We start from the raw sequence: 20,811 nt of genomic DNA, 5'->3' as shown, positions 1-20,811 counted from the left end.
TTAGAAAGTTGGAGGCAATCTGGGTGCTATTACTGGGAGACTGGAATGTGGTGGAAGCACACCGTGAGATTCAGCAGTGAGAAGCATAATCTTTAGAGTCTGCACAGCCACAGGGATAGCTCAGAGGCATGGCACTCAGAGAAAAAGGTAAGAAACACAAGGAGATCTCACACAACACAACACCATTAATGTAAATTTAAAATATACACATAGGAAACAGAGAAAGCATACATTTTTCTGGAATACATCCAAACAAAATGATACTCAGTAGACATACATTAGGAACTTCTGACTATGATGGACTAGCTTGTAAGAAACCAATCTATCCACCAAGAACAACTGTAATGCTGAATAAAAATACATATTTGAATGTGACTTTATTTAGAAGAAGTGTCTTTGAGGATATAATTGAGGATCTCAGTAGATGAGATCATCCCGGATTATCTGGGTGAGCCCTAAATCCAACAAAAAAAGTCCTTGTAAGAGACAGAAGAGGAGAGGACACAGAGAAGAGAAGGCCATGTATAGATGGAGGCTGAGACTGGAGTTATGCAGCTATAGGCTAAGGAATGCCTGGAGCTACCAGAAGTTGGAAGAGGCAAGAAAGGATTCTCCCCTAGAGCCTTCAAAAGGGAGTGGCCCTGCCGAAATCTTGATTTCAGACTTTTGGCCTCCGGATCTGTGAGAGAGTAAATTTCTGTTGTTTTTAAAACCACGCAGTTCGTAGTAATTTGTTATGGTAGCCAGAGGAAACTAATACAGTACTGTTACCATTTCCCAAACAATGCAAAGACTGTTAATTTTCTCCATCATACAGTTTTTTTCTACTTCGTAAATTTCTGCTTTTACACAATGAAATGTTGTGTCTTACATTTTACTTCTACATATATTTCAAAGTCAACAAGTCATTGTGATTATAATTTTTTCAATACTTGATACTTTCACTGAAAAAAGTACCCGATTTGCTAGATGAAAAATGGCATCTTGCTGCTTTTATTCACATTTCTTGGGTAATATAATTGAACACTTTATCTTCCTTTTTGAAATATGTTTCATATTTTTATCAAATTTTCTAATGGGTTCGTTAGCTTCTCTTGATTATAAAAATTCTTCAAATGTAAGAGAGTAACCCCTTTGTCACATATACACTTTAAATATTTACTACGTTCTTTTTCTTCTGGTTTAGTTTATGACAGGTTTGTTTTAGCACACATACTTTAATTTCTTATGTACTTTTGTGACTCTGTTCATTGCTTTCAGCTCAGAAAATCCTCCCCACTCCAGAGATGTCAGAGATAGGTACTCATTTATATTTTCTTCTAATTTTTTAATAGAATAAAAATTTGTAATTTAACTCATTAATCTACATTAAGCTTAATTGGGGGAGGTAGAAAACTCTTGACTCTTTAGGCCAAAAGCTTTACTTAAAGTCCTGAAGATGGTCAACTGCATGACTTAGTGGTTGAAGATGGTATTTCAAGTATAAACAATATACAGAGCAAGTCCTGGACTGAATTATAGGGCACAAGAGAGTTTGGCTCTGACATTTAGGGACATCTGATTTACAAGCTGATCACTCAGCTTGTCTACCAATTGACTGAATGCTTAACTAAAGACTGTACTCCACAAACTGGAGCTGGAAGCTGCCACAAGACTGCTTCCTGGGTGGTATCATTCTGTCTTGGCTGTGATAGAAAAAAGAAAGGCGGCCAAACTTTGAGCTTTGGGAGAATGATAAGCAGAGTCTAGGGTCAAAACTCCCTTCTTTCACCACACTGAATGGCCAGGACTCTGGAGTGGTAGGACCATCCACTCTGAGCCTGGGGTTTGAAGTCCAGAAGAGACAGTGTCGGGCTTTGCAAATACCTCCATCAGCACCCTCCTTGCCAAAAGTCCAGCCTGAGTCACCAATCCTAACAACACTCAGAGTTCTCAGTCCAGGCACTAGAGTTGGCATGGAGTCCTGGCCCAGCTGCTTTGCTAGGATGTAAGAAAGGTACATCTCTGAGAAGAGAGGGAGGGGCAGAGAGGGACTGTAAAGGTAGTTGAGAGAACACATGAGTCTATATGGGCTGACAGAATGCCAAACACTTCATGTGATAGGGAGGAAAAAGAGGAAGCCTCTCTTCCCCATTTACAAGCTGTGCAATCTTGGGTAAGTGACCCAGTTTCTCTGAACTGAATCCAAAGACAGTATTACAGTCTGAAGCCCAAGTGAGTGGACAAGATGGTCTCTCAGGTCCCTCCAGTCCTGACTGGCTCTGATGCTACAGCCGAAACCCCCAGCAGACCCAGTTGGCTCCCTTGACAACTGGAGAGGAAGTCACAGATAGCCACAAGCTCCAGGAGTTAAGTGCGATCTGCAAAGCCCAGGCAGATTGGTTTTCACGTGCACACTGCATGATATAAAAGTTCTGTTGGTATGGTACCAGCCTGTCCAGTGACACCTGTCACACAGTGTTTAAATGTCTCAGCAACAAAAGATAATATTATCAGCTATCAGCTGTTTCGGTAATAAAGTGGATGTGCATTCACAGTGGTGGAAAAGTGACTTATCAGTATGTTATGAAACATGATTGTATAGCTGTCTTTACCTCTGCCAATGCTTTCATAAGCATCTTTGTGTAAAATATTGGCAAAACACAAATTTAACACACTTTCAGTGAAGGAAAGAGTGCTGTCTCATGTTTATTTACTGTGTGTTCCCATTAATAATAATAAAAACATCTAGGGGCAATTATTCTTTTAATACAAGGTTCACTTGAATATTACAGTAATACCCCACTACCAGGCACTATAATCATTCTTGAATTTGGTTACACTAGGACTTAAGCCAACACACACAGGAAGGCTTCCAGGATATGGTTCTCACTTGCATACTTAAATGGCCATAAACTCTTTTCCCTCAACACAACATGCCTGGACTGAAAAGTACAGTACTCAGAGGACTCTCTTAGTGAGTGTAGGTCCTTCTCGCCCCTTCCTTCCACCTACATATATGTATTCGAATGTGTTCATCCAGCCACCACTCTGGGAATGTTGGCTCTCCTATACACCTCTGAAGTTGATCCAGACAGATTCCTTTCTTATAGCTGCATTGCTCTAGAAAATAACGGAGTTCTGCAGAACATCCTGGAACACAAACAACTACTGGGTGTATAGTATATCCTTCTAGTGAGTGAGCCCTGTTAAGTCACAGAGAATAGAGACATGGTGTGTGTGTGTGTACGTGAAAGAGAGAGACAGAGATAGAAAGACAAAAGACAAAGAGAGGATGTGTGTGTTCAGGTTAATTTTTTGTTTGGTTTTTTTTGTTCGTTTTGTTTTGTTTTGTTTTGTTTTTTGTGGTACACAGGGCCTCTTACTGCTGTGGCCTCTCCTGTTGCGGAGCAAAGGCTCGGGACGTGCAGGCTCACGGGCCCAGCCGCTCCGCAGCATGTAGGATCCTCCCAGACCGGGGCACGAACCTGTGTCCCCTGCACCGGCAGGCGGACTCTCAACCACTGCGCCACCAGGGAAGCCCCTGTTTGGTTTTATGTACAAAAAAAAAAATCTGCTTTCAGGGAAGCAGAGGTAATATAATCAGCATCAGTGTTGTTCTGCTCAGGTATTCCTAAATATCAAGATTCTATTTGAAAATTAAAGATCAATATTTTTTAGCAAGTATGTAGATCTCAATTTCATTCATTGGAAAAAATGGACATAATGCTGATTAGGATTGCTGTTTTGGAGATAAATCTTAACTAGGTATCAAAAATGTTATATGAATATCATATGTTGTATTCAAATTATTTTCAAAGCAGTAGCTAAAGATATTGAAAAGGCATTTTTGAGATTTGCAGATTACTGAAAACAGATAACATATGAAAAATATTTTATGGGTGCAGTAGAGGGAAACTTGAAAAGCAAAATGCACTTAAGACTGTAAAATCTAGACTAGGTGAAATTCAGTATTCATGAAGTCTGCTTTCACCAACAGTAATAACAACAGCAGCTAAGGCATACATGATGCTACCATGTGCACTACTGAACTTTATATATTAACTCATTTAACCCTTACAACAACCTTAGATGGTAATTACTATTATGATTCCCCACTGAACAAATAAGAATTTTCCCATGGTCTGACAGCTAGTTAAAAAGCCAGATGACCGCATCATGTAAGATGCTGTTTTCCTCTCTCTCTCCATCTTCTTTTCTCTCTACCCTTAATTGGCAGGAACACTGATCCAATTGGCCCATCTAGTAAATGGCCAACTGCATACTGCCTTCCTTCTGGCTGGACTAGAAGGGACAGAACTGCTCCTTGTCTGGAGGCCTGGCCGGTTTCTTCTCTCTATCCTCTGAGGCAACCGGCTGCAGGCTAACTGGCCAGTGGGTCTCTCTCTCTCACCCTCTCTCTCTCATTCTGATTCTCTTCTTCCCATGTCTGGAAGTTTGGTGTTGCTTTTGTTTCTTTTTATAACCACTAATGGCAAGATTTGAGACCTGGGTTTGTGTATTTAGGACTTAAATTGGGCAAAGCAAGTCAAGCTTTGAACTGAGGCCATTTATACATTCTTGGTTTAAGAGAACAGGACAGTTTATACAACCCAGCCCAGCTTCTAAGGATGCTCTGCCTTTAGGCTGTGTGCCAAAGCCACAGCTCACAGTCACAGCTAACTTCCTTCCTCCTTTCTTCCCTTCAACAGCTAATAATTTTTTATTTATTTATTTTTTTGTGTGCTAGGCGGGCCTCTCACTGTTGTGGCCTCTCCCGTTGCGGAGCACAGGCTCCGGACGTGCAGGCTCAGCGGCCATGGCTCACGGGCCCAGCCGCTCCACGGCATGTGGGATCTTCCCGGACCGGGGCACGAACCCGTGTCCCCTGCATCGGCAGGCGGACTCTCAACCACTGCGCCACCAGGGAAGCCCAACAGCTAATAATTTTGACAGGATATTGTCCCTCACTATTTCCCTAAGGGACCCAGTAAGTTTGTGGTAGAATTCAGATATTTCTGGATTCTCTGATCACCATCACTTCGCACTCTTTCCCTCAATTTTTCCCACAAAATCTCAACAACATATCCAAAACATGGGCTTGGGGTTGTTAGTCTGTTTGTGGAGAAGGGTTTGTGCTAAACCTTCACAATTCTCCCCTCCTCTGTGACCAGGGGCAAAGTCTGACTGAGGTTAGAATATCAGGTCCAGTCTGGAACTGCATTTCCTTTATGCTCACTTCACTTCTTGACGTTTTTACACTGTGTTCCTCCAAATGAACCCAACAGCCCCACAATGTAAAGTTTTATTAAATGACAATAAACTTCTGTCTAGTCTTAAATAATTGAAGATTTGGGTTTGAATCTTGTGAATCTCTTCTGTCTGCGACTTGATGTTCAGTTTGGAATGGCAGAGACAGTGTTTTTGTTCTTGAAACCATGAGTGGTAAAATCTTCTTGAATTCATCCATTTCTGATTCACCTTACTTTTTGAACATTCAGGATTATTACTTTTCCCCATGCCCCAGTAGTTAGGTGGGCTATGTGACTAGCTCTGCCCAATGGGCTGTGAGTGGAAGTGTCATTTATGGGCCAAAACATTGCATTGCTGGTGTGAGACCCTCCAGTTCTCCCTCTCCCCAGTGATTATAGAGATAGCCTCATGTTGTAGGGATAGAGCCAGAAGATGGATGGCTACATTGCTGCATATAGAACGGTTGTCTTGGGAAGTTGCCCAGGCAGTGCAGTTAACATTGTACAGGTGAGAAATCTTTGCTGTGTTAAGTCACTGTGATTTTGGGGGGTTGTTTGTTACTGCAGCATAACTTATTCTGACACATGAATCATGCCATATTAGAACTTTATATTTTATTTCCATCTGGCATTATTTTTAATTAGATGCTATTTTACTATGATTCTTTCTCTGACACTTATTTATTACAACTTTATTGAGGTATAATTGATGTATAATAAACTGTACGTATTTAAAGTATACAACTTGATGAGTTTTGACATATCAAGTATACACCCATGAAATCATCATCACAATTAAGATAATGAACTTATCCATCACCTCAAAATGTTTCCTTGTGCCCCTTTGCAATCCCTGCCTCTCTCTCTTTCCCATCCCTACTCCCCCAATCCCAACCATTGATCTGCTTTCTGTCACTATATATTTTCAAGGTCTTTATATAAATGGAATCTTACAAAGTGTGTTCTTTTTTGCCTGGCTTCTTTTACCCAGCATAATTATTTGGAGATTTATCCACGTTGTTGCGTATATCAATAGTTCATCCTTTTTGATTTCTAAGTAACATTCTATTGTATGGATGTACCACAGTTTTTTGTTTTTGTTTTTTTTTTTTGCGGTATGCGGGCCTCTCACTGCTGTGGCCTCTCCCGTTGCGGAGCACAGGCTCTGGACGCGCAGGCCTAGCGGCCATGGCTCACGGGCCCAGCCGCTCCGCGGCATGTGGGATCCTCCCGGACCAGGGCACGAACCCGTGTCTCCTGCATCGGCAGGCGGACTCTCAACCACTGCGCCACCAGGGAAGCCCCACAGTTTGTTTTTTTATTCATTTACCTGTGATGGACATTTGAGTTGTTTTCAGTTTTTGGCTATTACAAGTAAAGCTGCTATGAACATTTATGTGCAAGTCTTTATATAAACGTATGCTTTAATTTCTCTTGGATAAATACTTAGGAGGAGTGGAATGGCTGGGTCATATGGTAGGAGGAGTATGTTTACCTTCTTAAGAAACCACCAAACTATTTTCCAAAGTGTTTGTACTATTTTACATTCCCAACATCAGTATATGAGAATTCTAACTGCTCTACATCCTTGCAGTACTCGTTGTGGTCTGACCTTTAATTTTGATTAAATGAATACACTATCCCAAATTCACAGCTTTGTCCCCAAAGTCATCAACTTAGGTTCTTGATACTTCTGGCAATAGTCTCTTAACCGGCACTCCTCCTTCAGATAAATTGAGTGTGTCAGATAAGAACTCTGTGAACGTCCTCCCACCACCTATAAACTTAGCTCTATCAGTACCAATAATTCCCACCTTGTCTCCTGTCAGAGCAGGGGAGCTGTGTCTCCACCTCCTCCTGTCTAAGTCCCTCTCTCCCCATCACATTACATTCTGGACCCCATTCTCCTGTGAAGCCTCCCTCTGTTAGGCCTCTTACTCTCTCTGCTATCTTCTGCCGTTCCAATTACATGGTACTTGCTCCAGTCTAATAACATATTCTATTCTTGCCCATCTTTAAAAAACAAAACAAAGCAAAGACTATCTTGTGACCCAGTATTTCTCCCAAGCTACCACCCTATTTCTCTCCTTCCATTTAAAGTTAAATATATTGGGCTTCCCTGGTGGCGCAGTGGTTGAGAGTCCGCCTGCCGATGCAGGGGACGCGGGTTCGTGCCCCGGTCCGGGAAGATCCCACATGCCGCGGAGTGGCTGGGCCCGTGAGCCATGGCCGCTAAGCCTGCGCGTCCGGAGCCTGTGCTCCGCAACGGGAGAGGCCACAACACTGAGAGGCCCCGCGTACCACACACACAAAAAAAATGATAAAGTTAAATATATTGAAAAAAATTAGATAATTCCCATTACCTCCTCAATCTACTGCAATCTAGCTTTTATCTCACTCTCCATTGAAGCTGCTCTCACTTAAGTCACTAGTGACCGCCATGTTCCTAAATCTAGCACATACCAAACCCTCTCTTACTTGACCTCTGGGTATGCTTTACACACTTGATCACTTCCTTCTTAAAACTTTTTGCCTCTTGGTCTTCCAGAGGTCTCGCCTGGATGATCCTCCTTGGTCTCCTTTTCTCTTTTGCTTCCTTCACAGTAAATCCCATATGTTATTGTGTCCAGACTGTAACTTTGGCCTTTTGTCATTCCCTCCCGTGACTTCACTTCCACCTTAAGGTCAATGACTACTGAAATTATGTCTCCATTCCCGCCACCCTGCAAGCTCCAAAGCCACAGGGCCAGCTGCCTTCACTTGGATATTCCCACAGATCCTGACGTTTAATATGTAGAAAACTTGATTCACCACCCTCTTTCTCAAATCTGCCTTTCCTGCTATGTTCCCATCTCAGTGTTATCCCGCCATTTGAACATCCTTGACTCCTAAATTGTTCCTTAATCCCCATAATCACTAACTCAGTCAAAGACACTCTCTTCTTTGATACGTTTTGGATCCATCCCCTTCTCCTACCCCTTAGTTGATGCTGACATCAGTTCTCACCTGGAATGCTGCAACTGGTCTCCAAAATAGTCTCTTGGCTTCCAGTCGTTTCCACCTGCAACCCATTCCCAGAACTGCTCTTTGTGATCTGGTTCCTGCCTACCTCTCCAGACTTATCTCCCTAGATAGAGAGATATTTCCTTATTTCCTCTCTAGGTCCTAGTTTTTACACACTCCAGCTATACTGAATGGCCTGCATTGCTCTGAATGGGCCACACTTTTATGCTTCATGTTGTCCTCTTGGTCTGCTACACTCCCCTTCAATATCTTTTGCCTTGAAAACTTCTTTTGTTCTTCTTGACTCAGTTCAGTATTGCCTTCCTAGTGGATTTCCATAGAATTTTCTCTGACCTGCCTATGGGATCCTTACACTCTGTGTATGCCTTTATTATTGTACTTTTCATTAGTACTGCTCTCAGAGCTGTGACTGTTACCTTATGTGGCAAAAGAGATTTTGCAGATGTGATTAAATTAAGGATCCTGAGATGGGGAGGTTATCCTGAATTATCTCAGCAAGTCCTAAATGTAATCACAAATGTCCTTAGAAGAGGCAGGCAGAAGGAGATTTGACTACAGAAGGAGGCAGTGTAACCACTTAAGCTAGATAATACACTGATGGCTTTGAAGATGGAGGAAGGGGCCACAGACCAAAGAATGCAACTTTAAAAGCTGAAAATTTTAAGGAAACAGATTCTCCCCCTAGAACCTCCAAAGAAAGCGTAGCCCTGCTTAAATTTTGATTTCAGCCCAATGAAATATATTGCAGACTTCTGATCTTCATAACTGTAAGAGAATAAATATGTATTGTTTTAAGCCACCAAGTTTGTGGTCATTTGTTACAGCAGCAATAGGAAACTAATACCTTGGGCCAAGTGAAGCCCTGCCCTGGGCCTCAGGCTGCAGAGGCCCCTGGTCTATTCCTATTCCAGCTGTGGGGGTAAAGAGCCTGTGTCCTCACTTCTAGACTCAAGAAATTGTTCCTCAGCAGCCGCACAGAACAGGGAGATCAGCTTGGTGCTTTGTGATCACCTAGAGGGTTGGGATAGGGAGGGTGGGGAGGGGGACTCAAGAGGGAGGAGATATGGGGACATATGTTTATGTATAGCTGATTCACTTTGTTATACAGCAGAAACTAACACACCATTTTAAAGCAATTATCCTCCAATAAATATGTTAAAAAGAAAAAGAAATTCTTCCTGGAGGCCTGTTTCTTGAGCCTAAATAACTCTTCCCCAAGTTTGTTCTTTTGAGACAGACTGTACCACTAGTGGACCCATGCTTTGATCTGAAGGGTAGTCAAAAGAGCAACTGTTTGTAGGATGAGCCACTGTACAGACAATAGACTGAAGGGCACAAGAACTGAAGCCAGGAGACCAGAGAGAAGGCTACCACAGTAATTCAAGTAAGAGATGATGATAGTGGTGGAGATGTGAGAAGTGGCTAGATTCTGGGTATACTTTGGAAATAAAGGCAATAGGCATCCACGTTGGACGGGAGGTATGAGAGAAAGGGAAGTATAAGTGTGATTCCAAGGTTTCTGGTCTGCACAACTAGAAAGATGTCATTGCCATTAATTTAGATGATAAAGAAGGGAGAAAGAGCACCTATTGAGGTAAAGATTAGTGTATTAAAATGTATTAAATTTAGGATGCCTATTAGATAGCAAAATGGGTAAGTGGTTGGATGTTTGAGTGAATCTGGCTTTTCTCAAAGACTATGTGCTTCCAGCAACTAGCATAGGGTCTTAAAATAGAGATTATTAATAGTTGATGGGTCAAGTGAATATGTGACATTCCTTCATAGAAATGTTTCAAGATATACTCACAGTTTTTTATCCTTACATCATCAGGTAGGTTAATATCCAGACCCTTGACATCACACAGCCTGGCCAACTGCGTAAGCCAGGGGTATTAACAGCTTGATTGTTTAGTATCCTCTTGTTCTTGGCTCTGTCAAATGTTTTGATTAGGACTAGGGGAGATATTGAATATTAATACCAAGTGGACTGAAGTCAGATCCATAGTCTGTCTTACTGTTTTAGTGTTGAACTTTCTTAACTTGCTGATTGAAAGAAATTTTTCTCTGTAATTATAACATGTATAATAATTTGACTTCTTTGTTCCATCTCTGAAATCATGTTGTTTTCCCCACCACATGTTTGGAAAAGTTTACAGCCAGAGCTTTTGTTATTTCAGTCTACTTGGAAACATCCTGAATACTAATAGGGCCTGAGTGTCTGATGTTGCTGAATAGTCTATAAAGGTTGTTTGTTAGAAAATGTTAATTTGATGAATGAGCAATAATGCTGATCCTACTGGATCTAAATTTACAGCCACTATAAAACTATAAGTCTATAAAACTTAGTGTGCTTTATATTGCTAAAAAGATCACAGCTCTGTTGCAAGATGTTGGAGACTAGATTTCTCATGCATTTTCTCTTGTACCATCCCTGCCCCCCACCCCCACTCTCCTGAAGTTTCTCTTGTCAAGTTCACCAATGACATTCACATTACAAAATCTAGAGTCATTGTTTTTAATCCTCATTTTACGTATTTTCTCAGCAATGTTTGACCCAGTTGACTCCTCCCTCCTGGAACACTTTTTCTCCTTTATTTTGGATTACTGTGTTCTCTTGGTGTGATGGTTAGTTTTATGTGTCAACTTGACTGGACCACTGGGTGCGCAGACATTTGGTTAAACCGTATTCTGGGTGTGTCTTATTTTGGGTGTGTCAGCCTACTCAGTAGGCTGAGTAAAGCAGATTGTCTTCCCTAATGTAGAGGAGACTCATCCAATCAATTGAAGACCAGAAACGAACAAAAGAGCTGAGTAACTCCAGCTGCCTGATTGGTCTGAGCTGGAACATTGGTATTTTTCTGCCTTTGGTTTCTAATTGTAACGTCAGTTCTTGGGTTTTGAACCTGTGGGCTCTCCTGGTTCTCAGGACTTCAGACTCAGATTGAAACTACACCATCAGCATTCCTGGGTTTTCAGCTTGCTGACTGTACACCTTGAGACTTCTCAGCCTCCACAGTTGCATGAACCAATTCTTTATAATAAATCTCTTCATATATATTTGTTTATTTGCTTGTAGGCCATATCCCCTACTAGAGGATAACACTATGAGCAGAGACCTTTTATCTATTTAGTTCACGTCTGTATTTCCAGCCCTGGGATTGTGTCTAGCAGATAGTAGGCATTCAATAAATATTTGTGAACTGTATGAAAAAATTTGCTTGTATATATTTTCCTAAGGCCTAAGACCAGTAACTACCTGTGCTTGTGTGCATATGTCTTCACAGGTGCTCAGAATATGTCCATATATGTTATCTTATTTATCCTCACATGACCTGTAAGAAAGGAAGGAGGGGAACAATTTAACAATCCCACCCATTGGTGGAAGGGGAATATTTAGTTCTTGAGGATATTAGTTTAATGCCCTGTGCTTTGAAGATAAGAGTGCCTCAGAGTGGGCTACTGGGCTTTTCTTAATTTACCTCATTAACACAGTATATCTAGGAATCCTGTCTTTGAAGAATTTATTTATTTTATAAGGCTGTGCATTTTGCTACAAGACCCGGCCAGTAACAGTATACTCAGTCAATACGAATTTTCAACATTTAAAATTCTTTCCAAACTGGAAGAAATACATCTAAAATTTGTGGTTTCAGGATTCACAAGTGCACATGTGGTAAGATAAAGGAATGGTTTCAGACATCCTCTGGAGCTTGTCTTCCAAACCCAGTAACCAAGGGAGTAGATTATTTTGCACTGATACACAAGTAACCCTTGAGTGTCCTGTGAATACTGTTATGTGAATATATTACTCAGTTCCTGTGCCTCCTCAATAATCTGGATTAGGTGTTTCAGTGACAATTTATGAACAATGTGCAAATGTGTGTGATTTTTTACATTAAGATTTTCACAGGATGGAGATGACACATAATAAACTTTTCAAGTAAATACACTAATAATTCATCTCTTAAATAGTAATTCTATCATCAGTCACATGCCAAAAATTACATTTTTATAATGTGTTTATTTGTGTACAAAATATGTTGTAATTTACTGATGCATATGCAGCAAAATATTCTACCACATACAACAAAAATATGCTTTTACCCCCTTCCCCTGCCCTTGAAAATGGCAACACTGTTTTGGCAGTTCAGCAGTTAAAAATAAAGTGCTATAATTAAGCAGTATTGGAATGTCTTCATTTGACAAGTGTGATGTACAATTTGAGTATACAACCACCTTTTTGTTAGTTTTTTCACAGAACAGGAAATTCCACATCCTGAACACCTCCAGAAGATACAAATATTTGTATATATATGTACACATGTATACACTGTATATGTAAAGTGCCAACAAGCCTCTTTGTCCTTGTGAGTTTGTTGTGCTTATGTTTATTCTCTCTTTCCAAAGTCAGAGTCACACTATGGGATCTCAGAGTCCATCAGCAGGCACGGAGAAGCTCACCAAAGGCTGGCTTGTTGGGGGCGTGGTATTGGTTAGAGGATGGAGGGGGCCTTCAGACCTCACTGGGGGACCTGGAGCGGAAGGGCACTTTGGACTGGAAACAGCCACAGAACAGGAGCCACAGGGCGCGTTGTATCTCCTGGTTGCGGAAGGCATAAATGATAGGATTGATCATAGAGTTGTAGGTGGCGGGCAGCAGGGTGGCGTAGGTGTAGACAGCTGGGTCCTCATGGCTGCCTACCACGCAGTAGATGGCAAAGGGCAGCCAGCTGGCACCGAAAGTGCCCAGCACCACGGCCAGAGTACCCACACCCTTTCTGGTGGCGGCAAGGTGGGGCGGCGCCAGGCAGTGCTGCTGCAGCGCGATCTGGTGCGCGTGACGCCAGACCACCTGGCAGATGCGCACGTACAGGTGCAGCATGATGCCGAAGACCGCAAAGAAGGTGGCGGAGAGCAGTGCCATGTGGCTGCGCGTCAGCGGGCGCACCACACTGCAGGCGGCGCGCTCTGCTAGGCAGTTCCAGCCAAGCACCGGCAGCAGCCCAAGGCCTAAGGACACCGTCCAGGTGGCAGCGAGAAGGAGGTGCACGCCCAGCAGGGTCCGTCGCGAGTAATAGGTGAGCGCGTTGTAGAGGGACAGGTAGCGGTCCACCGTAATGGCCAGCAGGCTGCTGACGGAGGCAGCGAAGGAGGCCACGAGGAAGCCCACAGTAAGCAGGCTCACAGTCTCCGAGGGCACCACGTACTGGAATACGAAGTGCAGGATGAGACCGCAGCCCGCCAGCAAGTCGGCGGTGGCCAGGCTGCCTACCAGCACGAACATGGGCGTGCGCAGCGCAGGTGTGGATGCGATGAGCGCCACCACCAGCGCATTTTCGCCTGCGATCACCGTCCCAGACACGCAGAGCAGTACGTCCCACGGATTCACTGAAGACAGCAGCAGCCCCGGCGGCCCCACTGGCAGCTGCGAAGACAACTCCAGCGACGCATTAGCTGCGCCGCTGCCCCCCAGCGCCGCTGCGGCTGCGGCTGCCGGGGGCCCCCATTCACCGGTGTCCCGCGCTCCTGCTGCGGTGGCCGCTGCTGCCGCACCCTCGGCCGCCACTGCCACCACCTGGGAGTCGTTGAGCGAAGATGAGCTCGCGTTCATCGCGGCGGGACGCTACACCCTGCGTGGAGAGGGAGAACAGGCGTCAGGTGTGCGGTCTACGCCGCCAGGGTACTTCGCGGGGCTCTGCTCCCCGGCTCATATTGCCCATCCCACCCCGGGACCCCAGAGCAGAGCGAGGAAGCAGTGGTTGAGAGCCAAAAATAAATAAATACCTGTTGAGTGAGTGAGCGTGTGAGTGCAATGCACAAGGGATGCCCGCACTGAAATCTTGAGTTTTTGCACAGATCTACACACGAATAACACGCACTCGCATGCCCACAGATCACGTAAGTATGCCTGTATTTGCACACGCATCTTGCGCACCAAGCTAGTAGTGTCAGCCTCAGCGAGTGCCGCCCTGGCTCTGACCGGCTCAGTCAGGCGCTCTCCTCATCTGGGAGGCGGAGTAGCTGTCCGCGGTGCTGAAAGCTAAGTTTCTGCGACCGTGGAGCACAGCGGACCCCTGAGGCCAGAGACCCCTGGGAAACCGGTTTCGGGGGAGAGAAGCTAGGAGGTCTGTGTAGGTGGAGGGTGTGTGGCGTCATGCTTGGCTCCGGGAAGGAGCCATCCCCTGGCCATCCTTCACCCCTTCTCCTCTGCACACCCTCAGAGTTCCTTTAGAGAGCTGGACTGCTCACCTGGGGAGTCAGGGCTTCAGGAAATCGCTGATCATGAGCGCTGTGGCTGGGCGCCAGGCTGCGCTGCCCGCGCGGACGGAGCCGACGCCTGAAGGAGGTGGCCGGGACGGCGCGCAGGAGTGCGGGGCGCTGGTAGCTGTGCCGGCGCCGCTGAGAGTTAGAGAGACACAGTGCAAGAAAAGGCGGTTACGAGCAGGGCGCCCGCTGGAGATTGACAAGCAGGGCGTGGTGACGTCAGGCTCCTGTTTCCAGGGTGTAAGCTAGGCCCTCGCTTTCCTCGCCCGCCCATCAGCAAGCTCCCTCACCGTGTACCCTCTCCAAAGGATGTCTCAGAGGGTTCAAGGAGGGAGGAGAAACGAGAGGGCCGCCGCCGGCCCGGAGCCTCTAGGAATGGGATGGAAAAAAGAGGCAAGGGAGAAAAGAGTGAAGGCTAAGGGCAGGCAAGGAGGGTGAGATGGGAGGGGAGCGATGAGGGATGAGGTGCACTGGCCAGGCTGCCAAGGCCCCGAGTCAAAGGTCACTGAGGGGGCCAGGTTGAAGAAAAAGGCCTGGAGAAGGGGGTGGTTGGGGCCAGAGAGGCCCAATCGCACGCAGAGTTGCTACCTTAAAGGAAAAGTGCTGTTTGGGGGACAGGAATGAACTGGGGTGTGTGTGGTGGGGGAGGATGAGGTTTTTTTAAAAGGATGTTTTAAGGATGTTTCTGGTACAGTGTGTCAGCTGAGTAGAGCCAGAGGAGAAAAGCCAAGTTGTGGGGAACAGAGAAAAGATGGGACAGTTGAGGAAAACAATCTCTTCTTTTGAAGGTTCCCTGTGCAGTCAGTTCCTCTCTCTCTCCCTCCATGTCTTCCTCTCTCTCAGTATCTTTCTTGAACTCTACACAGCAGGTTTCACCATGATCTTCCCAGTTGAATGTTTCCCAACTGCACTAGCTAATAGTGCTCTTGGAACTTGCTCTTTAATTAAAGACCAGGTCTGGGTCTTGTTAGAAAAGAAGAAAACAGCAAAATGTGATTTACTTTGCTGGCAACAGACTTCGCCCTGTTAATTAGTACCCTATGAAACAAATTACAGGACGAAAATAGTGATAACTCATCTGCACCAGACTTTAGTAGGCAGGAGTTTTATTTTCAGCTCCGATAAATCATCCTTTCGGTTTAAAGGCGTATTGTTTTGTCAGTAAAATACAAGTATTAGACTTCTTCTTCTTTTTTAAATTATCCAGAATCTCCCATAGCTGTACTTGGGAAAAAGCTAAAGTAGTTGACTCCATCTAAGACTCTAGAATAAATGATTGCATATTGGCATGATGGTATTATGCCAGAGCCACAGATGTGATTTTCAGGGACCACATGCTCTGGGAAAGGTGAAAATAAACAACATTTGTTACTGGTCCTTCCTCTACTTTTCCCTGTATACCTTCTTCCCTCTCCTGGCTTCACTTTGCCTCTACACCCAGGGGCCCCAAAAGAAAAAAATATATTCAGACTGTCTACAGGCTGGAGTGCAAGGGTTTTTTTAAATCCTGGCCTTCTCCTTCTAAAAATGGCCCCCAAGTCCAGACTACTCTTGCCCTCCTGCCCCTGTGCAGCTGAACTTAACTAAAGAAAAGAAGGAAAACTATAGGACCACTCAATTCTTTGCTGCAATAGCCAGTGTTGGCCCATAAGATGAGTTTACATACAATTTCTCCATTTGGGGAGTTTATAAAATTCTCATGAACCTTCAAATTGGCTGAAGTTTTAAGTTTCTGGAAAGTATCATTTTGAGTTTCAGTAAAAGATTGTCAACTAAAAGCCAAGAATGTTATTTCAGAGCTGTCAAGCAAACTGTCAAACCACTGTAATCACATGTTAATCGCAAATTTTTCAAACAATTAGATAAAGGCCCAAGGGAAGGAGAATCCTTCTTAGTGTCTGAATGTGTTACACTTTTACATGTCACAATGCAGTAGAAAGTATGAGATTAAAGTTGAGCAAACAGAGATCCTGTGTTTCAGACATCTTCAGGCTTTCACTATTGCCAAGAAGGGACTGACTTTTCAGTAGTTTCAGGAGGAAGACAACACCCATATAATCATGTACATAAATGCTGGTTGAGGGTTTGTAGACTGTCTTTTGGTCGTGCCAGTCTGTGGTTACCTCTCTCAGATGCTAGACTGGATCCTGACAGCAGACAGGCACATTCTTTCAAGCTCCTCCTTACCTCCTCCACACCCACCTATCTCCTGGGAGGCAGAAGATGGGAAAGAAGAAAGGTTTGGGTTCATTGGTTATGGATGGATATTAGATGTACTCTGCCCACAGCTCCTCACAAGAACCTGCCCTTCCAGTGGTCTCCTAGAATGTTCAGCCTGTGAACCATGTGACAGTTTCCACCCCCAGCCCAGCTTATGGGAAGAGACTGATGCTTGACCCAAGGCTAGATAAGACCAGCCATCATTTGCTGGACAGTGACCAGATTCCCTTCCTGAAAATTTGAACTAAGAAACACTGTGACAATGGTCAGTCAGTGCTGGGCTCTGGACCTGAAAAGATCATGATAAGTTAGGGCTGCAGTACTCATGTTGAGCCTTGTGTAAAGTGAGAATCAGAGGAAGACAGCTGCAATGGAAGAATGAAGCAGATGTGCAGAGAGGAACAGAGATAAGGGAGATCAAATGAGTGAGAGATGGAGGGAATGACCTCAGTCCCTGAGTATCTGGTTGCCAGCTTTGGGAGTCTAGATCCCTGGATCGCTTGAAATTAGTATTTGTAGTCTCTACTACAAACCTTCCTAATCTTGAGGTTTCTTGAGTGGGTTTCTACTCTGTGAATCTTTGATACTTGACTGAAACACACAACTAAATGTATTATTCATCCACCAGCTTGTCTGATCCTGGTTATGTTTGGGGATGTGCAGAGTTTGGTTTCTGGCTTATAGGCACAGGTTAAACTCATTACCACCCCTGTGACACACCCAACATATCCTCTGGTGCCTTTATATTCCAGTACTATCCAAGCATAAACACAAGGAAACTTTCCTTCTCTGAGGTAATGCCCAGGAATCACAACTCTCAACCACAACTCTTTCTCTTGCTCCCCTGGCTATCTCTTGCCCACCTCAGGCTCAGCTAGTGGTTCCCAACCCTGGCTGCACATTAGAATTACCTGGAAAGCTTTTTTAAACTACCGACTCCTGGATCTCTCACCCAGAGATTCTGATTCATTTGTCCTGGAGTGAGGACCAGGCACCAAATTTCCTAAAGACTCTAATGGAAAGCCAGGGTTGAGAACACTCATCTAAGCAATCATACCATCTCATTGTCAGTTTAGCATGCAGTGAAACTCCTGAAAATTGTAGATTGGAGTTTGGAATAGTTGCAATAAGGGAGTTTTAGCAACAATCCAGCTTCAAATCACATAGTGTAATTTCAGATTCAGGACACTGATCGGTCCTCTGTGACCTTTAATTTTCCACATTCACAAGAACCTTCTTTATGGCCCAAGACGAAAGCTGATGCTTGGTTCCCTTTTGGCCCTGGTGAACTCAATAGCCCCATCAAGGAGCTCTAAATTCTGGTTGTCCTGGACCCTCTATTTTTCTGTAGCTCTCAGGTATTTTCCCTGTTCCTTATTCTGAGTTCACAGCCACTTCCCAGGTGTGCCCTCTCCTGGCCCAGATCTTTGCAAATCAATTCTATTTTACAAAATCAGAGCTGAAGTCAGCCAAGCTGTCTAGACCTTATAAAACTGGGTTGGAAAGACCCTTACCAGCAATTTTGGCCTCTCTCTCTGGGCATCTACATACACACACACACACACACACACACTCCCTCTACTTGGTTCTTAGAAATAAAAAATACAGTTTTCTGCTGGGAAGTATAGGTCTGTCTCTGGTATACAGATACTTGTGCTGACAGCTCAGGAAGAGAGCAGGTGCTTAGCGAGATGTATGAAGCTGTTACTAAGAATGGTTGTTGCTGAAAGAGGCAGGAATCACAAGGGGCATTGCATACTCTAAATTGTATGGCCAGAACCAGGGTCTTGGATGGAGGTAATCTTCTGGGTATACATGCTGAGGCAGATAAATGATATTAAAAATGTCTCCTTTTCTCTGCCTCCACCTGTCCCCATGGTTTCCTCTTCCCCTAAAGCATCAACGATGGGTCATAATGTCCAAGGTGCCTACCTCCTCAGCATGTCCAAACACATCAGGGATACTCCTGCTTCATGCCAGGTGAGCAGTCATCACTCCAAAAGGCTGTTATCCTGGGAGGTCAGCATCACATGATATTCCCACCAACTTTAGAAAAGGACCAGACTACATTATTATTATTACGTATCCACATGATGCAGAACATTGTGCAGTACAGTTGAAATTTTTTCTTTAATTCAGTTGGTGAGCACCACCTCTTTTTTTGCATGAGAAACAAATCAGGAAAGATAATAACATTTAAAGACATGTTCTTGTTCATAAAAAGTGAAAATAACTTTATTGAGTTTTGTGGAGGTATGTATAATCTTACAATTTAGACTACTAGCTGAATATGAGAAGATAAAGTTGGTTCTATTGGTATATTTGAAAATTAACAAGGAGGTAGTCTTCTAATCTGCTGTGCCCTACTTTTTCAAAGTGATTTGAAGCTCACACAGTGGGTTCATACTCATTACCTCATTTTATTCTTTGAAACAATTACATGGAGTCTGGGGTTATTTCCTTTGCAGATGTGACAAGTGAAGTTCAGAGAGGTGAAATGAGTTGTCCAAGGGCACACAAGTCACCAGCAAGTACATTGTGTACAAGATAGCAACAATCTCATGGGAAAGCAAAACAAACATGGATTCAATGTATGCAATGGTGTGTAGACTCCAAAACTCAAAGAGGCCTTACCTTGGATAGATGTATCCAAAATGATGGAGGTTATATATTATAACTTCAAAATCACTATGAGCAGCAGTTGATAGATGACTTTTTTTTTCTGTTTTGTAAGCTGCTTTAAAAATGTATTGTAAAAAAAATTAAAGGGAATTTTGAAAGAAAAACTTTCATCCATATTCCCATCAGCCAACCAGGATTGCTTTCCCCCCCATGATTGTAAACTTCTTGAGGGGATGGACAAGTTCTAATTAATCTTTTCATCAGTATGATCTGTCACAGAGGAGGTGCTCAGTACATGTCTAGTGAATGACTATTTCCAAAATTTATCCACGCACATATATATTTGATGAAGGTATATTGCATAGTATGCATGTACTATATGTACAGTGCACAATTTAAGTTTTCACTTTGTAATAAAGGGTATGTTGTCAATATTTCTATATGTTGTATTATAATTATTTTTCATACTTTTGCATAGCCATTCATTCATTCAGTAAACACTTATTGAGTGCCTGCTAAACATTGTGCTAGAAAATCAAGATGGCTCAATAAGTTCCTGTCCTCAGAAACAAGTAAATGGATTCTGTGAGAAAAGTGTGGTACATACTAATAAAAAGAGGTGATCACGGGAGTAATGGGGACACTTGAGAGAAGGCTGTCACCCAAGCTAGAGGAATCAGGAAAGGCCTCTCAGAGGAGACGATGGAGATCATGTCCAAGCTGAGTCCTGAAGGATGAATAACAGTCACGGAAGGTAAGAAAGACATGCAAGCGTTCCAGGCAGAAGGAGCTGCATGTGCAAAGGCATGAGGTCAGGTGAGGCTGGTGCAGGTCGCTGGGACTGTGGGCAGTTGATTGTGGCTGGCATGTCTGATGAAGAGGGCAGGAGCATAGGTACATCAGATAGGTTGGGCCAACTCATGAAGGGCCTCCTGAGTCATGGCGGAAAGGAGATTTTATCCTGAAGGTGATGGGGAGCCAGTGACAGACGTTCTTAAGCAAAGTGGTTGATATAATCAGATTTGGGTCCCTCTTCTAACCCATGGAGGCCCCACCAACAACTATACAGTGAATGGAGTAGAGAAGGGCAAGAATGGGGTTAGGTGAACCTGTTAAGAGGCTGTTGCAGTGACCTGTACAGGAGATTCTGAAGGCTTAACAGTGGGTAGTGATGTCAGCCAAGTGGAGAAGCTGATGGATCCTTCACATGTTTTGGACATTATATTAAAGCGTATCTAGCTGCTATAAAAGATAGTTCTACAGATCTTGGTGGCATAACATATTAGAGGATTGTCTCTTACGTGAAACCCAAAACAGGTTTCCTGAGCAGTAGACAGCCTTTCACATGATCAATCAGGGACCCAGCTCCTTCCGTCTTAGCTCTACCCTCCTCTAGGACTTCAGAGTTTTCAGCATTCACCATTTCAACATTTCACCATTCTGGTGATTG

At 43.8% G+C, this 20,811-nt stretch overlaps 1 protein-coding gene across 1 annotated transcript; it reads right to left on the bottom strand.

Moving 5' to 3' along the window:
- Nucleotides 1-11,857: 11,857 nt before the first annotated feature.
- GPR6 (G protein-coupled receptor 6) lies at nucleotides 11,858-14,717 on the bottom strand. Its single transcript, XM_059083633.2, has 2 exons — nucleotides 14,505-14,717; nucleotides 11,858-13,885 (listed from the first exon to the last, which is right to left on the bottom strand). Exon 2 carries the CDS (start codon nucleotides 13,864-13,866, stop codon nucleotides 12,769-12,771), a length of 1,098 nt encoding a protein of 365 aa, XP_058939616.1. The 5' UTR covers nucleotides 13,867-13,885; nucleotides 14,505-14,717; the 3' UTR covers nucleotides 11,858-12,768.
- Nucleotides 14,718-20,811: the final 6,094 nt, after the last annotated feature.

Source organism: Kogia breviceps, chromosome 13 (genome assembly GCF_026419965.1).
Source record: "Kogia breviceps isolate mKogBre1 chromosome 13, mKogBre1 haplotype 1, whole genome shotgun sequence".
Taxonomy (NCBI): domain Eukaryota; kingdom Metazoa; phylum Chordata; class Mammalia; order Artiodactyla; family Physeteridae; genus Kogia; species Kogia breviceps.
Note: the sequence above shows the minus strand (reverse complement) of the source record. Positions and strands in the feature narration are given on the sequence as shown.